Source organism: Typopeltis vanoorti, chromosome 12 (assembly GCF_054136105.1).
Source record: "Typopeltis vanoorti isolate ZY-2024b chromosome 12, IOZ_Tvanoo_1.0, whole genome shotgun sequence".
Classification (NCBI taxonomy): Eukaryota; Metazoa; Arthropoda; class Arachnida; order Uropygi; family Thelyphonidae; genus Typopeltis; species Typopeltis vanoorti.
In genome coordinates, this window is record NC_143560.1 from 88,556,968 (window position 1) to 88,579,377 (window position 22,410).

The 22,410-nt window shown below is 35.1% G+C and overlaps 1 protein-coding gene across 1 annotated transcript in view; it reads left to right on the top strand.

Annotated features, from left to right (window-relative positions):
* LOC150100977 (protein grainyhead-like) overlaps positions 1-22,410 on the top strand; it is a 267,013-nt gene that overhangs the window by 82,589 nt on the left and 162,014 nt on the right. Inside the window, exon 5 of the mRNA XM_090401949.1 lies at positions 12,603-12,694. Within this exon, the coding sequence (XP_090258075.1) occupies positions 12,603-12,694 (92 nt within the window). The remainder of the gene's footprint in view (positions 1-12,602; positions 12,695-22,410) is intronic.

The window sequence follows — 22,410 nt, forward strand, 5'->3', positions numbered from 1 at the left end:
GTATTCTATCCTTAATTTTTTTCTACTCAGACAATTCTTTAATGCACTGAATAATTTTTACCTTTTCTGAAAGATTGTCAAAAAAGGAATGGAGCTCATTCTAGCCATACTTCCCTAATATATTCCTCGTCACTGAGTGGTTTTCCATGTTGGGTAATAACTTTTGAAACCTCAAAACTAGCAGCAACTGGGTTGGAACTAGGCCTACCTGAAATAAATTTCATCGAAGTATCGGACAATTTTTTTATCTTGCTCAGTTCACAAGAAATTAATTCTCTTTGTTCTTGCTCACTTTTGTTACTTAATTTCTTCTGCACAGCTTCAAAATGTCTCTTTACAGAAGAAGTCTTACAAACAACTGATTCAACATAAAATGCATAATGCTTTATTATCTTTCTTAATTATGCCACATTTTTCAGTCCAGTATTCTTTAAATTGTCTAATATCCTTTTCATTTGAATGTCTACGTTTCTTTGCTGGTTGTGGTGACATTCTGCTCAATCTGTAAAGAGCAGGAAGCAAATATACACACACACACACACACACACACACACACACACACACACACACACACACACACACACACACACACATAAGAAAGCAATTAAATAATTGCTTTATTCATACAGCTCTTATCTTTAATGAAAATCGGATTATGGGGTGTAAAAATGGACAGAGACATATAGACACCGACAAAAATTATAATTTGGACTCAATCTCATCGTAATCACTCTCTGCATATACCAACCAAGTTTAAGCGAACCAAAAATTTGTACAATTATAAGCTGACCCACACATGCAAATGAAAGAGAAGGGTACATATGCAATCTTATCATGTGCAGATAACGCTTCATAATCCTGAATATTGATAATACATTTCACATAGTTTTAAAAATAACTTGCCATGTTTACTGGAATATAACTTGCCTTCACGTATAACTCGCACCCCTGATTTTACTTTGCGAAAGAAATTGAAAAATTTCACGTACACCTTGCACAGGAAAAAAAAGTTTAATCACGTTCACGTCAGGGTGATAGTGACTCCTTCCCGTGGCAAACCACACTCCCTCCCCAGTAACCAATAATGACTGCAGACACAAGTAAAACCAGGTCGTTTTATTGTATCACTGAATAAGGTACAGACATTTGCAGTCTGTGTATTATATTTCTCAACAAATAGTGCAATTAGAGACATCTGGGATAAAAATGGCACTAACTAATGAATCGCATGTCTCCTTCCCACATAAACTATGCTATTTAGACTCGAGCAAAACCATACTGCACCGGCAAACACTAAAAACTAGATGTGTGGGAGTCTTTCCTCCCAGCTCAAATGCAAAGCATTTGAGCTGGGAGGAATGGATAAAAATCAACGGAAAGTGTTGAAATTTGTAAATGTGTTAAAGCTAAGAAATATATAGTGAATATTATTATGGCACTTTCAGATATTGAATTTGGTTGAAGAGAATTAGCATTTCAATTCAAAAATTGTCTGCTAGCTTTTATCTTTGACTCGCGCGTCTTTTGTTAATACCGCACCAGTCACATGCACATCTTCATAGCCACTATATCTTTACTGGCCTAGTACCATAGCTGTCCATTCATTAGTCATTCATGAAGGATTGTTCATTAAGTATATCAAGTCTTGTAAATTACTGGTAATTTTTGCTTGAAATAATGGGAAAGAAGATGGTACTATTTGGGTAGGATGCACACAAGGAAGCTGCTCTCTAGGTAAGAAATAGCAATTGCAATCGTGGTGCAAGATATATGCATGGATTTTACAATAAAAACTGAAAACTTTAGTTTCTGAAAATCCTCACACATATATCGCACCACGATTTTTAGCTTTAATTTTTTGGGAAAAAAAAAGTTCTAATTATATTCGAGTAAATACAGTATGTTTATGGCAATGTAAAGGAAATTTGCTTTTATGTCTAATAAGTTAAACATATTAATTGACAATAAATACTTCCAATCCATATTTTAATGACTTACGATTTAATAAAATCCAAATCCACATATATACAGACTTTAGAAAACAGATACGTTCTTTATGAAACATGAAAAGATATATCAAATGATGGTAAGGGAGTCACACCACGTTTGGATGCCTGACGAATGATGCAATGACTGAACTGGACGAAACTTGTACATCAGTATATCACGATGATATAGATGGCTTGGAAATAGGTTGTTTCTTTCTAATTTTCTTATTACTTATTATTACTCAAACAGTTGGTAGGGTTTGCTTATTTATTGCATTTTTATTTGGTATCGCTGTACTTAATAAAATTGTATTATATTAATTTAAAATATACAAGTCAGCGAAGATGTTTGAAATGTATTTTTTATTTAATCATTTTTTAATATGAGCCCTGGGTTATGTGCCGGAAAAGTCGTGGGTGCACGTTTGACAGGCATGCCAAGGGTTGTCCACCCCTGCCCTAGACTAACCATACATAAAGAATATAATAAATATTTTTTCAACGGTTTCGATAACACACAAATAATATAAATGTGTAACAGATTAAAAAAAACTAATGATGAATCAGGCATTTTAGCAATTTTAGGGTAAAAATAGAATCATGTTTGTTAATTTTGATACACTGCATAAACATATCAAAAGGATTAAGCAAAAACCCTAATATAATAGGGAACTACAGAGATATTATATTACTGGGCCTTAAATCCTGTCGATGGCCTTAGTTATATGCAAAATTAGAAGAAGAAATAAAAAAAAAAAAATACGTTTTTGCAAATGTGTACTGACTGTATGGTGCCAGCTGCTGAGAAGCAGTTGCCACAGTATAAGCAATAAACCAATAAAGCAATCACCTTGCCATGCGTTTTATTGTTTTATTTTTAAGAATTTGGATTATAGTATGATAGGGATATGTAATGGTTTTGTTATATTTTATTTATTTTAGTTGTAAGTATAGTTGTTAAAAACTAATTATTAAATAAGTAATAAAAATTACTAAGTTAACATAAATAAAAGAATTGTCGACAAATAAAATTGTGTCTTATGTGATACCCCCAAAAACGTGCTGCCGGGGGGGGGGGGGGGGGGGCAGACCGCCATCTCTGCCCTCTCCCCTTGCTACACCATTGTTGTATGGTCTGAAACGCTTACTACTTCATTGATGTCGGTATAAATTTGAATGCTTGTTTACAGAAAGCACTGAGGCCTTCACTGTCTAAACTTAAATCCAAACCTCTCTTTCTATCTAAGATATGGGAAGGTCTTATTTTAATCACACATAAATAATTTTTTTTAGATAGGTGTTGAATAATTAATATTGTAATATTATCTCATTTATACCATTGTATTGTCTTATGCATAACATCATGCAGCTCTTACTTTTTCAAATCAATCCATTGTTCACATTGTAATTAACTATTGCCACTGATGATGGCCTGTAATATTCAGGCTGAAATATATGGCCTTAAATAGTATTACATATCCCTTGTGTTTTTGCATGTTAATTGAAGAAACCTCTCAATGCACAAGTATCTCTTGAAGAAACAGTTAGTAAAGTAACAAGAGTAGTGGATGAAAGTAAGGTATACACTGTCGTTTTTTGAGTTCCACAGGTTCAGCACTGGAGCCACTACTCTTCAATCTTTATGCTAATGATATTGTCACTGGAATAGAGAAAGATTCAGTTTGCAGATGATGTACAGTTTGGGAGGGTTATTAGTGATAGTGTTGATGTTTCGGCTCTTCAAGAGAATTTGAATAAGCTGGAAAGGTGGGCAAATAACTGGGATGTAATTTTAATGCAACTGAATGTCTTTCAGTTGCATTAAAGTTTTAATGCAACTGAATGTCTTTCAGTTGCATTAACATCTTAATGTTTGGAAATTTGGGATCACAGATGGAATGCTTCATACTGACCTGGTGGAGTTATACTAAAAGAAGTGGAGGAAGCAAGAAAAAGAAGTGGGGTGATTGTAAATAGAAATTTGAAGTTCAGAGGACATATTGCAAATTGCGAAGACATCTCAGAATTGCTGCAATATTTAGGAGGACATTGACCATGAGAGATAAAAGGGTGGTAGTCCCATTGTATAAAAAAACTTTGATCAGACCTTGTCTAGATTTCTCTGTTCAGATCTGGTCACCAGTATTTGAAGGGGATAAAGTACCAAGGGTACTTTATCCCCTTCAAATACTGGTGAAGCATTTGAAGGGGATAAAGTACCATGCCCTCAGTCTATCCTCATCAATGAGGATAGACTGAGGGCATGCAGACCACAGAGTTTAGTGGATAGAGAAGACCCAAGAGAGGATATGATTGAGACATTTAAGTTGTTGAAGGATTATTATTGGATTAACACTGGAGAGATTTTTCATATGGTAGAATGAAGGGAAGGAACAAGAAGCCATCTCTAGAAATTGCAAAAAAAAAAAAAAATAATAAATAAATAATAATAATAATATAAAAGGGTAAGAAATAAGTTGATTGCATGGAAAGTGGTAGAAGCATATGATTGCATTGCTTGAGAGGGTGGAAAGTACAAATGATGGAAGAGTAAGGAACTCAATGCTATTATAATAGCATTGACCTCCTATGATGAGTCTTATGACTCCATGGAAGTCAAGAAGATAACAATAGTGCTTCTTTTTTTTTTGCATTTTTTTTTTTTATAGGCCTTTTCAAGGGCTCTGTTTCTGAACTGGCCATCACCATTTCTCTGCTTTCCTCTAACATATAAGAATATGGCTGCTCACCATTCATACATAGTTCAACTCAAATTTTATAAGCCAACTTTTCCTCCTCCTCTTTCATTGCATCTACTGTTGTTCTTTGGAACAGTTTTTCCCAGTACTGTTTTTGCCAATGCGGGCAATCCTCTGCTCTTCAAAAAACACTAACAGATTCTCTCTCTCTCTCTTTCAGTAATTACTTGCCAAGCATGCATTATTTTGTTATAGGTTTTGTTGCTTCTTGCATGGATTGATATAATGAAAAAAGAATGCTTTGTACCAAATGGCAGAAAATACAGTTTGCTTATTGTGAAACCAAAATATATAAGAAATTATATGGCATGTGCATACATGTTTAATCAAGCCAACAAAGTTCAGTTGGTATGCTTCTACAAGATATTCAAATTAATTTTGTATTTCATCTTTTCCTTGAAAGATTCATTGGCCTATCATAGCTAAGTAACATGGCTTCACATAAATCTAATTAACGCTATGATAGGTAGTTAATTCTGTCTGTGTGGTCTACTTGTTTTTGTTAAGTGCATTTATTTTCTTTCTAGAGTGTCTGTTTGGCAGGGGCAAAGAACTGATTTCCTAGAGTAAAAATCCTATCGTCTCTATGAAATCAGCTAATTTACTATCAGTTGACAGACCTCATATAAAGGTTTCTTGTGTCCTAGATGGATTCAGGCCTTTTCCAACTGAGCTGCTGAACCCTCACAGAGTCTGAGTCTTGACTGTAATAGGGATGTGTCTTAACTTTTTCGTAAGTGTGGAAAAGTTTTTTTGCTTTAGATTGAACAGCCTTTTATTCTTGTATTTGAAAAATTATGTTCTTGTCTTCACCTGTATATACCAGATGACTAATTTATTAGAGATATCTTATAACTTGGGATACAATAAGCTTTTGAACAGCCTCAGTATACCAGTACATTGACTCCAAGAGGTTTTGAAAACATTCCACATCTATCCTAATCCATGTGGTACAATGAAGTTTTTGTTTTCCATCAGATTTCGTTGCAGTGGATCTCTGCTATGGATATCTCTTTCATGGATGTATCACAAATACTTCTAAAAACATGCCAGTGACTTTGGCTTAATAAATTATCCCTCATCTCAGTCATCAGATTTAAATTTCACTGAGCATCTTTGGGATATAGTAGAATATCCATGAAAGATATCCAGAGAAATTGAAATCTGATGATGGAGATGAGGGATCATTTATTAAGCCAAAGTCACTGATATTTTTTAGAGGTACTTGTGATATAGAAAAAAATTAATATATAAACACAGACACAAAAAATTTATTACTAAGTATATAATTGCTACAACCCTTATATTTTATAGGGTGTCATAGCTATAAGACCCCTGCATTTTGTCTATTTTATAAGTAATATTTTCTTTATACACCTCCTTAGTGCAGGTTTGGAGTCAAGAGGTTCCCTTGTAGACAGTCATCATATCTACTGATATAGAGTCTGTTATTTAAATTTTTGTTGGTACATTATTATTATTATATGTACATCTCTATGGGTACAAAGACATATTACAAGAGGTCCACACTAACCATTATTCACACAACCTATCATACTTTTCTCTCAAACTTATTCACTATGAAATCATGCAAGACTACTTCTAGCTCATTCTCCTTACTTTTCAGTTTCTTGTTAATCACACTCTTATACAACTTCTAGGGGTGACCTCTAATTGTCTTCCTTCCTTCTTTGTGTATTAAAGAAATGGCTTCTTCATCAATCTTATAAAGCCCATTTACTAACTTATATTTCTATCATATATACCTTCCATCTTTTTTGCATGTCATCTAAACTTCATAATCCACATGACCTTAATCTTTCCTCATCCAGAGATCTGTCAACATCTTGGTTACTTGTGTCTGTATCTTTTTCACCACTTCAACTTCAAGGAACCCAAGTGACTACATCTGTGCACAGTAGTCAAAAGGTGACCATATCTGCTTCTTAGAAAGAGCAATAACAATCTTTGTATCACTGCTTCAAGTAATACTTTTGTGCCGTTTTATTCACTTTTGCAGTTTGCCCTCTAAACATAACTCCCTGTCATGCATCATTATTTCCAAATTGTCTTCTCAATTGTCTGCAGTTCAATCCCATCAATACACTGCTTGTAATCTTTATATTGTTATCTTTGGCAACCACTATTCTTTCCCATGCTGGAAAAGAATGATAGTTCTTTGGATCTGTGTCACCTTTATTAACCAGTTTTGCATCATTAGCAAACAACTGGATGCCCCCCCCCTCAAATCACTTCCTGTATAAATTAAATAGAGTGGCTCCAGTACCTTACATACCCATGTAGCAGACCATATTACTTTTCATGTCTGTCTTTGAGCTGCTCTCATCCTTATCTTCATATTCATCCCCATTCGCTGTAGTACATAATTGATTTCCATACATTATCCTGTCGAATGTTTGTGCAAACTCCAGTAGTATCATGTTCTACTCATTTCTTTTATCCAATTCAAATGTCATTTTTTTAAGACTAGCCTTATAACTCAAGGAGCTATACAAGCTCATCCAGAGGAGGCTTTTACAAACATTTTACTTGAACTTGAACTTACTTGAACACAAGCACTACGATTTGCGACAGTTGATCTGATAACTGAGAACTACTCAGAACAGTATGTAATTTAAAACTTATGAAATGTTGATTTCTGGAATATTTCCATTTAATATTTTAAGATGGTATATGTACGGTATGCGTGGATATGCTGCACAAAGGGATGATTCACACACCGGATGGGACGGTGTGAGATTTCATCACATTGCTCAGAATAGCATGCAATTTAAAATTTATAAATTGTTTATTTATGGAATTTTCCATTTAATATTTTTGGACTCGGAGTTGACTGCAGATAACTGAACCCACGGATAAGGGGGGGGGAACTGCGGTATTCACATTAATATTTTGTAATATACTAAGCATTTCCAGTTTATCTACCTCTTACATTTGTCCATCTACATTGGCAACCGCAGTAACTGAACTGTTTCTTCTGCTTTGCTCACATGCATACCATCAACATTCATTAAAGTTATTCTTCCATAATAATTCTTCATTTTATTCCTCCAGTGAAAGAACCTTTTGTAATTTCCTTTGGCCTGCTTGGCTAATTTCTTCTTATAATCTGATTTCATCTTCCTTACCATGCTGCTTATCCTTCTTGACTATGCTTTTGTATGCTCAAATGCTCATGAGCCTGCTGATCAGCTTTCTCTTTATATTTCCTTCTTTCTTTATTTTTTTATAGTTTAATGATACCACTCATCCATTTGGCTTCTATCTGATTTATTCTTCGACCCGGGTCAGGAGAATAAATCAGATACATTCTTTCTCTCCAATTTACTCCTAGCAGTACTCTCCAACAATACATTTCAAATGCTTCAATTATCTTCCAGTCTTCTGCTGTTATAGTCTAAGTCTTACACTCATGTAAGAATATGCTCCAAACAAAATATTTTTATAAATCTTTTCCATATGTGTTTACTTATAATAAATGATCTATTTTTCTTTAATACAGCAATCCCTCAATTAATGTGCCTAATGCATCATTTAAAATGGACATATTAATTGAAAATGCACTAATCAAATATAATAACCTATGAGGGAAAAAAGTGTAATTCGTTCCTCAAATTTCTCTTTTGACCCTTAATTTTTTTTATAAAAGAATTAGGGTATGTCTCAGGGCCTAGTTAAAGGAAAACCATGAAGCTGAAAGACAATAAAATATATTCAGAATATAAATTTATTATTCTACTTCTTACAAAGAATTGAGCTAACATAGTTTGGCAGGCATTCTGTTTCTTTTTTTTTCATACAACTGATGGTATAGCCCTATTACCTTTTCTGCTCTTCTGCAAATTTTGCTGCTTTTCCCTAAAGCTTTAGTAATCCATGCTTTCTTGTTAGACTTCCAAATAATGGGGAGGGAAGCTTCATTAATGCCTTTGAGGACCCCCTAGGATTTTGTGCCCTGTAAACCACCATGGATTTTAACTTTAGATCACCTTTGGCATTGCTACTTAATAGAAGAGTCATTCTTTAATTGGTGACTTTATAACCAGGCTGAGATTTCTTTGATTCGGCCAGAAAAGTCTTGGAAGAAATTTGCTTCCAAAAAAAAAAAGGCCAGTTTCATCAACATTAAATATTTGTTGGTCACAATAGTTCTCTTCTTGCACAATTTTCTTCAAAATCTCTGGATAATTTGTGGCCACCCCCTTGTCTGCACTTACAGCTTCTCATGTGATTCAAACATTATGTAGGCTATTTCTCTTTTTGAAATGCTCAAACCAACCAGCACTAGCATGGAATTCTTCTTCTTTTCAATCATTGATAGCCCTTTCTTTCAAGATTCAAAGAGCCTTAACCCCACAACTGGCCATGACGTCTATAGACATCAGGCTAAATCTGAATACAATTCTGTATTACCTATTGAATAACATGGATAAGAAGTGCAACTTGGTCTCACTATTTCATCCACCTCAGCCAGTAGGGAAGTTAATGCTTTTGATTTAATAAGGTCAATGTTAGTGGGATCCGTTTTTGGTTACAGTCTTCAATCCACGTAGAAAAAGTCTCTCTAATTCAATCATTATAATACTTTGATTTCGAGTAGTCTGCATGCATGATGAACTTGAAGCAGCCTTGCCTTTCTCTTTGTATTCAGCAGCTTTGGTTAAAATTGCTCTTATAGTTGATTCACCCATTTTGTGTTCTTGTCCTGCCTTTGCGCTGGACTTGCCTTGCTCATTTTTCTTTATTATTTCAAGTTTTTCTTCCAATGAGATTACTTTTAATATTTTTCACACTTCCACTTTTTTTGCTCACTAATTCTTTTACTCATGACTAAAAGTTAGGAAAATACTTTAAAATAAAAAAGTAAGGAAAACAATTGCAAAGAAGGCATGAGATATGATCAGCAAAATGCTATGTAATTAGCAGATGACATAAATTTTGCAGTAAATTTAGAACATAGTGTACATGGAAAAAGTGTAGTATTCCATTAAAAAATAATATTTGTAAAATGTTTTAAATCAGTAACTAAATTATTTCATCCTGGTGAGTGATTTATTAAAACGATTAGCCATAAAAAATGTATAGATAGAATATTTTTAAAATCTGTAACATTTATTTTTAAGATGTATATAGGTGCACAAACGAATTTTAGAGACGCTTTAATTGCATTTGGTATAGAAAAAATTTGACTTACTAATCGGAGAGACAATTAATCGAGGAATTGCTGTACTTCTTTTGCCATAACGATTCTTTGTATTTCCAACATCTCCCTTCATCTTGAATAATTCCTCCAAGATACATGAATGATATTTACTTGTTAAATATTCTTCTAATCACTAGTTTATCTATCTTATTTTGTTCTTTTGAATCTACCACCAATAATTTTAGTTTTTGTTGCATTTATCTTAAGTCCATAATCAGATAAAACATCATCCATCCTAAATAATATTTGTTTTAAATCCTGTTCATTCTCAGCTGATACAGCTATATCATCAGCAAAGCATATCATATATATGCACTCCACCTATAGTTATCCCATTCATTCCTTTTATTAATCTTATTGCATTCTTTATATACAGGTTGAAAAGTAATAGTTGTAGTACACAACCTTTTCTTATACATTTCTTTACTTTTGCAGATGCTTCATTTTCCAGCTTATCTTTATATTCTAGCTGGTGTACAGTTTCTTAATTAGTCTTCTATCTCTCTAGTTTATTCCAGTTTTCTTCATTATTTGGGAAAAAAAAACTTATTCCATTGTACATTATCGCCTTTTCTAAGCCTATGAAAACAATATATGTAGCGTTATTTACTTCGGTTCTTCAATCAGTTAATGTTCTTAAGGATAGTATTGCTTCTCTAGTTCTTTTACCATTCGAATCCAAACTGTTCTTCATCTAAACAATAATAAATTTCGATTTTATTCTATATTTCACTATATTATTTATATGTTTTTTGAGCCATGATTGAGTAAACTTAACATTCAATATTTTTTTACAATCTGTTGTATTACCTTTCTTGGGTATTGTTACTATCAAATGTTCATAGAAATCATATACTTCCTGTCCCTTTTAATGGATTAACTTTACAGCTTCTTGTATTGCATCTCCCAGATTTTTAAAATTAAAATCTGTAGGAGCAGATGAAATATCTGCTCCTGCAGTTTTCCAGTTAGGTAATTCCTTAATTGTTCTTTTAATTTCTTCATCCAGTATCTCTGGTCCAAGACTTTTTTTTTTAACTTCATATTCTGATTTGATAATTCTACTATTCATATTTTCTTCGTTATATAAGTCTGAAAGATATTCATTCCATCTGTTTGGTACCAACTACTTTACTTTTTGTTGTGGGATTGCAGGTGTGTACAATAATTGTTTGCTATTTGTCAGTTCCTCCTGTTTTTAATTTATATTCAATTTCTTTACATATTTCTTCATATTTCTGCTTTTTTTTTTTTTTTGCAATCTTCTTTAATCGTGTTTCTTGCCTTCTGTAATATTTTTTTTTTCTTTCCCTGCTTATTTCATTCTTCTATTAACTTAAGTATCTCATTTGTAATCCAAGGCTTCTGTGGTTGTGAAATTTTATAAATCCTGACACTTTGTCTGCTTATCTTTTAGTTATTTCCTCAATGGCCATCCATTTTTCACTGTTCGTCTCAAGCATGTAATCTGTTTCTTTTTTTTTAAACATTATTTAAATTAAGGGGATATTAAATCCCACATTGTTTTAAAACCGAATAAGAACCTCAAAGATTGGAATCAGAGAATTTCATGCTGAATATAGTATAATAAACTATAAAAGTATCGGCGACTACTAGCGTGAGCTAATGTAAGTAGTCCAAGTACATAGTACAAACTCGGGCAACTCACAGCAAAGGTGGTAAAGTTCTGATCGCTATTCTTGGTATTTTCCATAATGTATGCTGTTATTACATTATGGTGGTAGGTCACTACCCAGACCTGTTTCAGCCTTTATTGAGGCTTTATCAGTGAGTAGCTAGACCAGATTAATACCAAAGGGTATAGCGAAAAGAACTTATATACTCTGCTATACGAGTTGTCAAAAAGGTGCACCCATTAAGTTACTTAAATATAAAGAACCAATAGGCTTCATTTCGGCGATATAAATATTATTTAATTTAAGGGGATATTAAATCCCACATTGTTTTAAAACCGAATAAGAAACTGAAAGATTGGAATCAGAGCGTTTCGTGCTGAATATAGTATAATAAACTATAAAAGTATCGGCAACTACTAGCGTGAGCTAATGCACATAGTCCAAGTATGTAGTACAAACTCGGGCAACTTGCAGCAAAGGTGGTAAAGTTCTAATCATCATTCTTGGTATTTTCCATAATGTAAAACACGTTTCCTAGGAAATGTATGCTGTTATTACATTATGGTGGGAGGTCACTATTTTTTGTTGACATTAGTTGTTGGCATGTGTACTTGAATTATAACAAGATCCACTGAGGTTGCTGTTAAAGTTGTCATCAGTATTCTGTCATTGAGGTGATAAGTATTTTTAAATTTCTTTCTTTCTATCATACCCCATAACAAATACTCAGCCTACACTTACTACTAATCTGCCAATGCATGGTATCTGCATCTTTCTTGCACTCCCTGGCCTATTGTAACACCTGACTATATATTTTGTCACATTGACTGCTTTTTTTTACACCATATATTCTCTTTTTTAAAAAGTAATCAATTTAGATATCACTATTTTTGAGTAGCAGCCAATATATCAGTAGAATAAGTAAATTCTGCTAATAATTATTTTAGTGTGCTATTCATTTAAATGAAATTAACAGATGTATTTTCTTTCATAGTCAGTCAGATGTTGGGTTTCGATACTTCCTTGAATCTCCCATTTCGACCAGTCAGCGAAGAGAAGATGACAGGATGACATATATCAATAAAGGTCGTGCTGTAAATCACTTTTGTTTTGTTAGCATTATTATATATAATTGACATCCTTTTCTTTGAATTTTATGCATTATAGCTCTCTGAAAATAAAATCACTGCATTTAATAATTTAGTAATAATATAAAAGGTTTTGAAGAGTTGTTATTGAAGAATGCATATGGTCAAATGATGTGATGTATAGACTGTTTCAGGGAAAGCAGAATAACAGAGTGCATATATCTGGAGATAGTTTGTCAATAAGAATATTGGTTTGGATATATGATTATTATCAGAGCCCCAAAAATGCATTAGCCACAGGCAAGTTACCAGAGATAAGTGGCAAGCGAATTTTCAGGATGGTTCTAATTTCTTTCAAAATATATTATTTTCTTTGAATAATTTACTATTTTTTTAATTTTTATTTTAAAACATTATCTCATTCACTATTAAGTTATTTGATCAGGAGCAGTGGTGAACGAATTTAGTAAAGAAGCTTATTTCTAACAGGAGATAGCATCATATGTGATTACGAAGAATTAACTTATTAAATTAATTTAAGCAGTATCAAAATAACATGTTAGTTTTTACTGATATTATTAAAAATTAGTTATAAACTGAAGACTTCATTAGAGTGAGGCTTCTTCTAGATGCTTCTACAGATACTTCAAAGAAGGAGGAACTTGTCCTTTATATGAGATACGTAGATAAAAATCAGAAACTGAAAGAGGCATTTCTTTCCATAATCTTCTTCAAAACTCAACTGCTGCAGGGTGCTTTGATGCATTAAAGAGTGAAATGAACACGTTATTCCTGTTATGGAAGACTGGGAATTGGTTAAAAGTCATTAGAACAGATGGAGCAGATAACTTGCTAGTAATTAAAGTAATGTAAACACTATTAAAGATGTTCTCTTTGTTGCCAGAATTGAAAAGCAGCAAAAAATTATGTGCCTTTTACCAGAATTCATCAAAAAGACAAAGAATTGGGAAAAGCAGCGGCCATGTTACAAACCAAAATCTCTAAATTCAAATATCTTCATTCAGTAAGGTGGGTGTTTAATAGAGTGAGGTACTGACTGCATTTGTTGACTGCTCTGCAGTGGTAATGCATTTGGCAGAACTAGGCAATAGAACAAGTGATGATCCTGCAGCATCAAAAGGATTGTTTAAGAATTGTTGAGGTCATGAGGAAATGAAGACAAAGAATGGTATTCAGGTAATGCATTCAGAAAGCTACTCGAATATTGCATGAAAAAAGTCATATAGATAACAGAATAATGAATTTGATAAAATTCATTGATTGCTTGTGAGCAATCGAGGAACAGAGTGGTAAGAGGTGTAATGTATGGGGACTCAATGATCCGTGGTGTTCAAGATAGGATGCGTGAGGAGTGTTTGCCTGGAGGAACGATAGAAAGTGTGGCTATGGCAATTAAGAGGGGTGGATGAGATGATTGTAATGGTAGGAACAAATGACTTGAGAGGTAATGTAAATTGGGCAGTGAGAGATATGAGATTCTGGCTTGAGGTTGTATGAAAGAAGACGCAGAGAGGAAAGATAGTGTGCATGTTGCCTAGGTATGATTGTGACAAGCTGAGCAGAAGAGCAGTAATATTGAATAACATAATAACTAGAATGTGTCAGAAGAGAGGATTGGAATATGTGGATGCTTGGAGGGCATTTGAGGACAGAGAGGAATTGTATGCAAGAGACCACTTGCATTTGAATGAGGAAGGCCGTAGGCATCTGGAGAGATTGCTGTTCTGAACGAGTCAGTGTGTTCTAGAATGGATGGTAGCAGGGGCGGCCTCTTGTGGGATTGGGTACGTGGGAGAAAGGGGACGACATCAGCCTCTAGACTCCACTGGGCTCAGTGGAGTCTAGAGGGGGATAAGGCTGGGTATAAAAACAATGGCATTTTTATGCTTTATACTAATGCCAGGAGTATCTGGAATAAAGGAGAGGAATTGGTGGTGCTGATAGCATCAGCCTGGACACAGATTATTGGGATCACTGAGACTTCATTAACAGAAGAGGATATAATAGCAGGAATAGAAGCAGCATGTACAGTATTTTTTGGCAGAATAGGAGAGGAAAGTGTAGTGGTGGAGTACTGCTTATGATAAGTGACACAACTTATGTCCCCTAAGAGTAGAGGCTCTGGAAGGTGGTGACACTAATGATTTTGAAAGCATATGGTGTGAGGTAGAGGTGGGCAAGACAGGATATTTAGTGGGGTGTTGCTACAGACCAAGAACTACAGAGGATGGGGACCAGGAGATGTTTAGACAGTTGAGCTTGACAAGTGCAAGAAGAATGATTGTTTTGGGAGATTTTAACTACAGCAGTATAAATCGGGAAGGGGAAGATGCATTTAGCAATAAGGGAATGGAATTTTTAGAATTCTTGAGGGACAAATATCTTAAGCAACATGTAATAGAGGGAACAAGAGGTTCAAGAGTTTTGGATTTGGTCATAACATCAGAAAAGTTGATTATAACTAAGATGACATCTCTCCCACCAGTTGGAGAGAGTGACCATATGATTTTAACTTGGAAGATGAATAGACATGCAGGAGTATCAAAGAGACAGGAAAGTATGTGGAATTATAAGCCAGGTGATTATAATAGTCTTAGATGTCAACTTGGGGTATTTTCATGGAGGGAGGAATTGGAAAGACAGGATATCATTAGTGCTTGGGAAATTGTGAAGGAATGTTTGTTAGCAGCAATAGTAAGCTGTATTCCACGAGTGAAGAAGAGGACACAATTTGGAGTCTGCGAAAAAGAGGCTATGGAAGAGATATAAGGAGACAGGTGAAGAGAAGATGCATGAAGAATATAAGACACAGGCCTGGAGAGTGTAGTATGGTAAGGAAGGCGAAACTGGAATATGAGAAGAGATTGGCCCTAAGATCCAAAGAAAAATCCTAGGGAATTTTTTAGCTATGTGGCCAGTAGGAGGAGAAATGACCATGGAAGAATAACATTGTTGGGTTAAAAATGGGAATAGAGTGACTAATGCAGAGGACATAATGGAATTGTTCAATGAATGCTAGTATTAAAGTAAATTTTAATACTACAGGGATAGGGCAGGTTCGAGGTTTAGAGGTGCAGGAGGAGCGTGTGATCCAAATACCGAGTGCTCTGGATGTTAGTGAAGCTGTGGGACTGGATGGTATTTCACCACGAGTTTTGAGAGAATGTGCTAAAGAACTGACAGCTTCTTTGACCTGGCTTTTCAATGAAAGTCTGGCAATGGGAAAGGTGCCCAGGGAATGGAAGGAAGGTAAGATAGTGCCATTGCATACAAGCGGTAGCAGACTGGAAGTTTCTAATTATAGGCCAGTTTGTGTGTCATCAGTAGTTAGTAAAACTTGGAGAAATTAGTGAGGGACCGTATACAGCTTTGGGCAAATGAGGATAATGCTGTCTGTGAAAGTCAACATAGATTTGTGAAGGGGCACGCTCTTGTTTTAGTAATATGCTAGCCTTTTATAATAAAGTTACAAGAGCAGTAGATGAGGGAAAGGCATATACTGCCATTTTCCTAGACTTAGCAAAGGCATTTGACAGGGTGCTACATGATAACCTGATATTCAAGTTGCAGCACGTGGGTCTGGATGTCAGATTGGTCAACTGGATTCAGGATTGGCTGTCTGATAGGTATCAGAGAGTTGTGTATGGTGGGGCAGTTTCAAGGAGGCAGAGGGTTACAAGTGGGGTTCCACAGGGCTCAGTACTGGGACCTATATTGTTTAACCTTTATATCAATGACATTGTTAGTGGATTGCAGGGGGATATTCAGTTGTTTGCAGATGATGCAAAGCTGGGAAGCATTATTAGTAATAGGGCAGATGTGGTAGCCCTGCAAGAGGATTTGAATAAGCCAGACAAATGGGCAAATGAATAGGGTGTCAGTTTAATGCAGCAAAATGTAAGGTCTGGGACACATCGATAGGATGCTGCATTCTCTATTGGATGAGCTATACTGGAGGAAGTAGGGGAGACAAGAGATCTGGAGGTTGATGATTGATAGAAACCTGAAATTTAGGGGACATATTGCAAAGGTGGTGAAGGTAGCACAGAGGATTGCTGCAATAATGAGAATAATAATAATATTGCTAAAGCTGTCTAAAAATAAAAATAATGAGAAGGACACTGATCTGCAGAGATAAAAGAGTTATCATTCCGTTGTATAAGACTCTGATTAGACCACACTTAGATTTGGTCCCCAGATTTTGAAGGGGATAAACTAATTGCGGAAAGGGTACAAAGGCAGATAGTGGTGAGAGTGAGAACGGTCAATGAGTTTAAGGAGTGGTATTGATAGACATTGTGTTTCCTAGGAGGGACCTCCCACGATGAGTCTTTTGACTCCAATGGAGGCCTGAATAATAATAATAATAATAAATATTTAGTCGAAATGAATAAAATTGCTAAAGATGTCTCAAAGTTACTTGGCCTGAAGATCTGGAAGAGTTTGGAAAATAAAATAAAATCAAGATTTTTTGGTAATTTCAACAAATATTTTGATAACGAAGTAACAATTAGTAAATTTGGTGAACACGTGATAATGAGTTCAGAGAGTTATGGGAAAACATTTAAACATACAAAACGTTTTTGAAAGAACAAAGAGTAATAATAACAGGTTTCCATTTCTTTCAAAATTGCTTGAAATTATAGCCATTATACCAGCAAGGATGCTGTCATATGAATAAGGTTTTAGTCAAATGAATATGATATTAAAAAAAAAAAAGTTGAGGTCATGATCTACTCTGAATGATTTATTAATGATACATATGAATGACCCCCCCCCCTCTTTGCAGGACTTTATTCAAGAAAAGGCATACTCTAGGATATATGAAGCCTTAGGTAAATGAACAGAAAATGTTAGTGGCATATATTTTAAACCCACATTGAAAGGAAAGGGCATTTCTGTATAATTACATGAGCAACATTTAGTAGGAATTAATAATGTATTATTTTATTTTGTCACCATAACATTTAGTTTTTTAACCTAACAGACAAGCTTTTAGTGTCGAAAGTTATTCATAACTTATTTTAATGGTATTAAAACACCAAACAAACTATTTCATAAAAAAGATGTTTATTAACTGGCTTATATTTTGCGAAATTTCAAATCGAATTTCAAATCAGAAATTTCAAATTTCAGAGCACAAAGCAGTATATTATAGTTTATACATGCCACTGAGTAAATGAAACAATTCAAATTGTGATGGACAACAGATTAAAGTCCTAACCCTCTAATATTGTTAAAAAAAGAAGTATTACAGCTAAATTTTATTGAGTCAATTTTAAGATAAAAATCTCCCAAATTTTTGGCAAATTAATGCAACCATATGTGTTCAGGTTAGGAGAATTCTTCGTAGCCATACTGACTCTAAAAATAATCTTTCTGATCTGTAATTGACTTCTAAATAGCACATTAGATTGTGATTCAGAGAAAAAAAGGGCATTGTGGATGCAGCATAAGAGAAGTGGAAATAACTAATTTCATGAGGTCTACAAAGACCAGGCAAGGAGGGTGACTTGGTTGGTGAGAGTAGCTAAAGAGAGGTATGAACAGCAGTTAGCTAATCAAGCCAAAAAGAATCCTAGGGAGTTCTTTCGATATATAGCCATTAAAAGAAAGAATGATTATGGAAGGATGATATTGATTGGAGAAAATGGTATAAAGACAGCTGTTGCAGAATGTGAGATACTTAATGAGCAGTTCATAAAGATCTTTTAATCTTGTGAATGTGACTTCATGGAGAGATTGAGAGCAGTTGATGATGGGGAGGAGAGACTGACTGTAAGTGAGCAAGAGGTGTTTGGGGAGTTGAGTAAACTAGATGTAAATAAGGCTGTGGGACTTGATAATATATCACTGCATATTCTGAAGGATTGTGTGGAGTTGACACCTGCCTTGACATATTTTTTTAATCCGAGTCTTGCACTTGGTCAAGTTCCTAAGGAGTGGAAGGAGGGCAAGATTGTGCCACTTCATAAAGGAGATGATCGAACTCAAGCATCAAACTATAGGCCTATCTGTGTGTCAGGTGTTGTGGTTAAGTTGTTGGAGAAGCTTGTGAGAACTAGGATCCAGAATTGGGTTGACAACAATGGTAATATCTTTGATGGACAGCATGGATTTGCTAAGGGGAGGTCATGTTTTAGTAATCTACTTACTTATTACAATAAGGTGACTGCTTACATGGACAGAGGAGAAGGATGCACAGCAATATACTTGGATTTCACAAAGGCTTTTGATAGAGTACCTCATGATAAGTTGACAGTCAAACTAGAGTAGATGGGATTGGATATTAGATTAGTGCATTGGATTGGAGACTGGCTATCTGATAGGTATCAACAAGTTGTGTATGGGGGTGCGATATCCAAGAAAAAGAAAGTCACTAGTGGAGTGCCTCAGGGGGTCTGTTTTAGGGCCATTACTGTGTAACTTGTATATTAATGATATTGGCGAAGATTTGGATGGAGATATTCAGTTGTTTGCAGATGATGCAAAGTTGGGATGAACCATAAAGAGTAGAGAAGATGTTGTGGCCTTACAAGAAGACTTGAATAAATTGAGTGATTGGGCTCGGAAATGAGGATGCGAGTTCAATGTTGCAAAATGTAAGGTTTTAAAATTTGGAAAACAAAGATGGGATGCAGAATTTATGCTTGGTGAGAATATATTATTGGAGGTAGAGGAAATAAGAGATCTGTAGGTGATAGTGGATAAGGATCTAAAATTTAGGGAACACATCGCCAAAATTGCAAAGACAACACAAAGGCTTCTGGGAATGATGCGGAGGACACTGACGTGTAGAAGTAGGGAAATTCTTGTTCCATTGTATAAGGCTTTGATTAGGCCACACATGGACTATTGTGCCCAGATTTGGTCACCAGGTTTTCAGAAGGATGAAGAGATGTTGGAAAGGGTCCAAAGGCGACTGACTAAGGTAGTTTCTGACCTCTGGAATGTCGAGTATGAGGAAAGATTGAGAAGATGTAATTTGCAGAGGCTGGTGGTCAGGAGGAAGAGGGGGAGATATGATAGTGACCTACAAGTTGGTAAGGGGTTGTTATAGGATCAATGGTGGAGAAGTTCTACAGAGAATAGTAGGAGATCAGGGGAGAACCAGAGGTCATCCCTGGAAACTGTATAAAGAGGGTGTGAGTAGGGGAGTGAGAGGCAGGTTTTTTTCGTGCAGAGTTGTGAATGATTGGAATGCCTTGCCTGAGAGTGTAGTATCTGCAAGGAGTTTGAGTGTGTTTAAGACGCAGTATGATGAGATGTGTGTGTGTGTGTGTGATAAAAGGACCTCCCAAATGAGTCTTTGACTCCATGAGGTCTTGTAATAATAATAATAATTATTATTATTTTTTTTTTTTTTCATCTAATCCTATGTAAAGGGATGTCCAAAGCATGGTCTTCTGGTCCTAACTTTCTATAATAATATTAGCAAATGTATTTTTTATGTTCTCTAAGGCAGATGTTAACAGATCTTCCTGTCTGTCAATAGTAGGCCAAGTCAGTCACAAGGAACTTCATGCACTAGAGAATGAAGTTTATCCTTAGGAGAGCAGATCAGACTTGCTAATTTAACATGCAGTTTGAGCATGGTGTGGAGGACATGTTTTATTAGTACTTTGGCTATCTTTTCTAATGTACCTCTGACATGATGAATAGGAATAGTAATTTTTTGTTCCTGTGTATTAGAGGAGGGAAAAGTAGTATTTTATCTATTTTGTAGGAATTGTAGCCATTGGCCAAGAAAGTATGGCACGGATATTTATGTTCTGTGGAAAGAGCTGTATCATTAGAACAAATCACTCTGGCTCTGTGCATAAGTATTTTTAAAATACCATACCGTTGGGCTGGATGATGATATGATTTTTTTTTTCCATTTACAGGAAGAAATCTACTTAAACAGTCACATCATCATCCAAAAGGCCAGACAATTATTAGTTTCCTTTTCCATTGTAAATTGGATTCGAAGGTTGAAGGCTACTGAGGTGACATGTATCTGGACCATGAGACCAAATAGAAAACACATTTACATATATCATAACCAGATAGAAGGTTTGAGAGGGGCAGAGTCAAAAGCTTGTTTTTCAAAATCTGCCATAAAAAAATTGGCAAGGATCAGTGAGAGAATTTATAAATTTTGTTCTTCCAAGAGAAATAACTGTAACTTGCATTCCAGCAATTTCTCTCTGTTGCTCCCATAGTCTCACTCCCTCTCATTCTGCTGCACGTTTCTTCCATTTCCTCATTCTTACTTCCTTTTGCTTCTATATCACTGAATATCGTTTCTTCCTTACGTTCTTTCACTCTTGCATCTCGATCGCTTTCATTCATGTTATTCACACAGTGTGTTTTGCACCCACATTTATGCTTTTATTCCTTCAGTCTGTTTTGCATTCATTGATGACTCATAGCTTAACAAAATATCACACTTCCTACAAATCCATACCTTCTCTCTTGTTGCACATGCTGCACTCATGATATCAAACAATTTTTAAAAGTCTACGTTATTAACAACATTTAAATTTCATTCGTACTGCCATTTTGTTCATACAAGACAAAGTAAGATTCAAAATTCAATAAAAAAAAATTTCAGTAACGAATCTATAAAGCCCAACAATAACATAGTTACACTAAGCTGTCAAAAATAAAAAATGTTGTACTAAAATGCAAACACTATAACCAATTATTACAAAATATAGCACTTATCTTTTCTGGACCTCTTTACCAAACTCTATTATTTAATAACTAGCATTGGAAGAGAGCTTGACTTAGATGACTTAGATACTATGAATGTACATGAATTACCTGAACTGTATTCAGCAGAACTTAGTAATGATGACCTCCTTAACATAGATGAACACTGTGTACATGAATATTTGTTTTGGAAATAATTTCTGAAACAAACAATTTTCTGTTGTGAGCAATAAATTCATAATTGCAATCATTACATTTTATTTTCCTTCCCAGTTATACTGCAATTAACAATAGTAAAAAATGTTTTAAAAATTTAGCAAATATTTAGCTGACAGCTCCTTTGACCTGGCTTTACAATGAAAGTCTGGCTATGGGAGAGGTACCCAAGGAATGGAAGGAAGGTAAGATAGTGTCATTGCATAAGGGTGGTAGCAGACTAGAAGTATCTAATTATAGGGCAGTTTGTGTTATCATCATTATTATCATGTAATTGGATATTACATGACACCTCCAGGAAGTCCAGACTCATCAGGGGAGGGCACCTTCTCTACAACTCTCTGTCTCAATCAACTATACCAACGCCATCTATCACCCACCACAACCACTAGCATTTCCACAGACAATCATAAACATCCATGCCCACAGCGGGATTCGAACCCGCAGCCTTTTGACTGGAGAGCAGATACGCTAACCACTTGGCCAACCAGGTTGGCTTGGAGAAATTAGTGAGGGACTATATACAGTGTTGGGCAGATGAGGGTAATGTTATCTGTGAGAATCAACATGGATTTTTTAAGGGGTGCTCTTGCTTAAATAATATGATTGCCTTTTATAATAAAGTGACGAGCAGTTGATGAGGAAAATGCATACACTGCCATTTTATTGGATTTTGCAAAGGCATTTGATAGGTTGCCACATGATAAGCTGATATTTAAGTTACAACACATGGGTTTAGATGTCGGGGTAGTCAACTGGATTCAGGATTGGGTGTCTGAT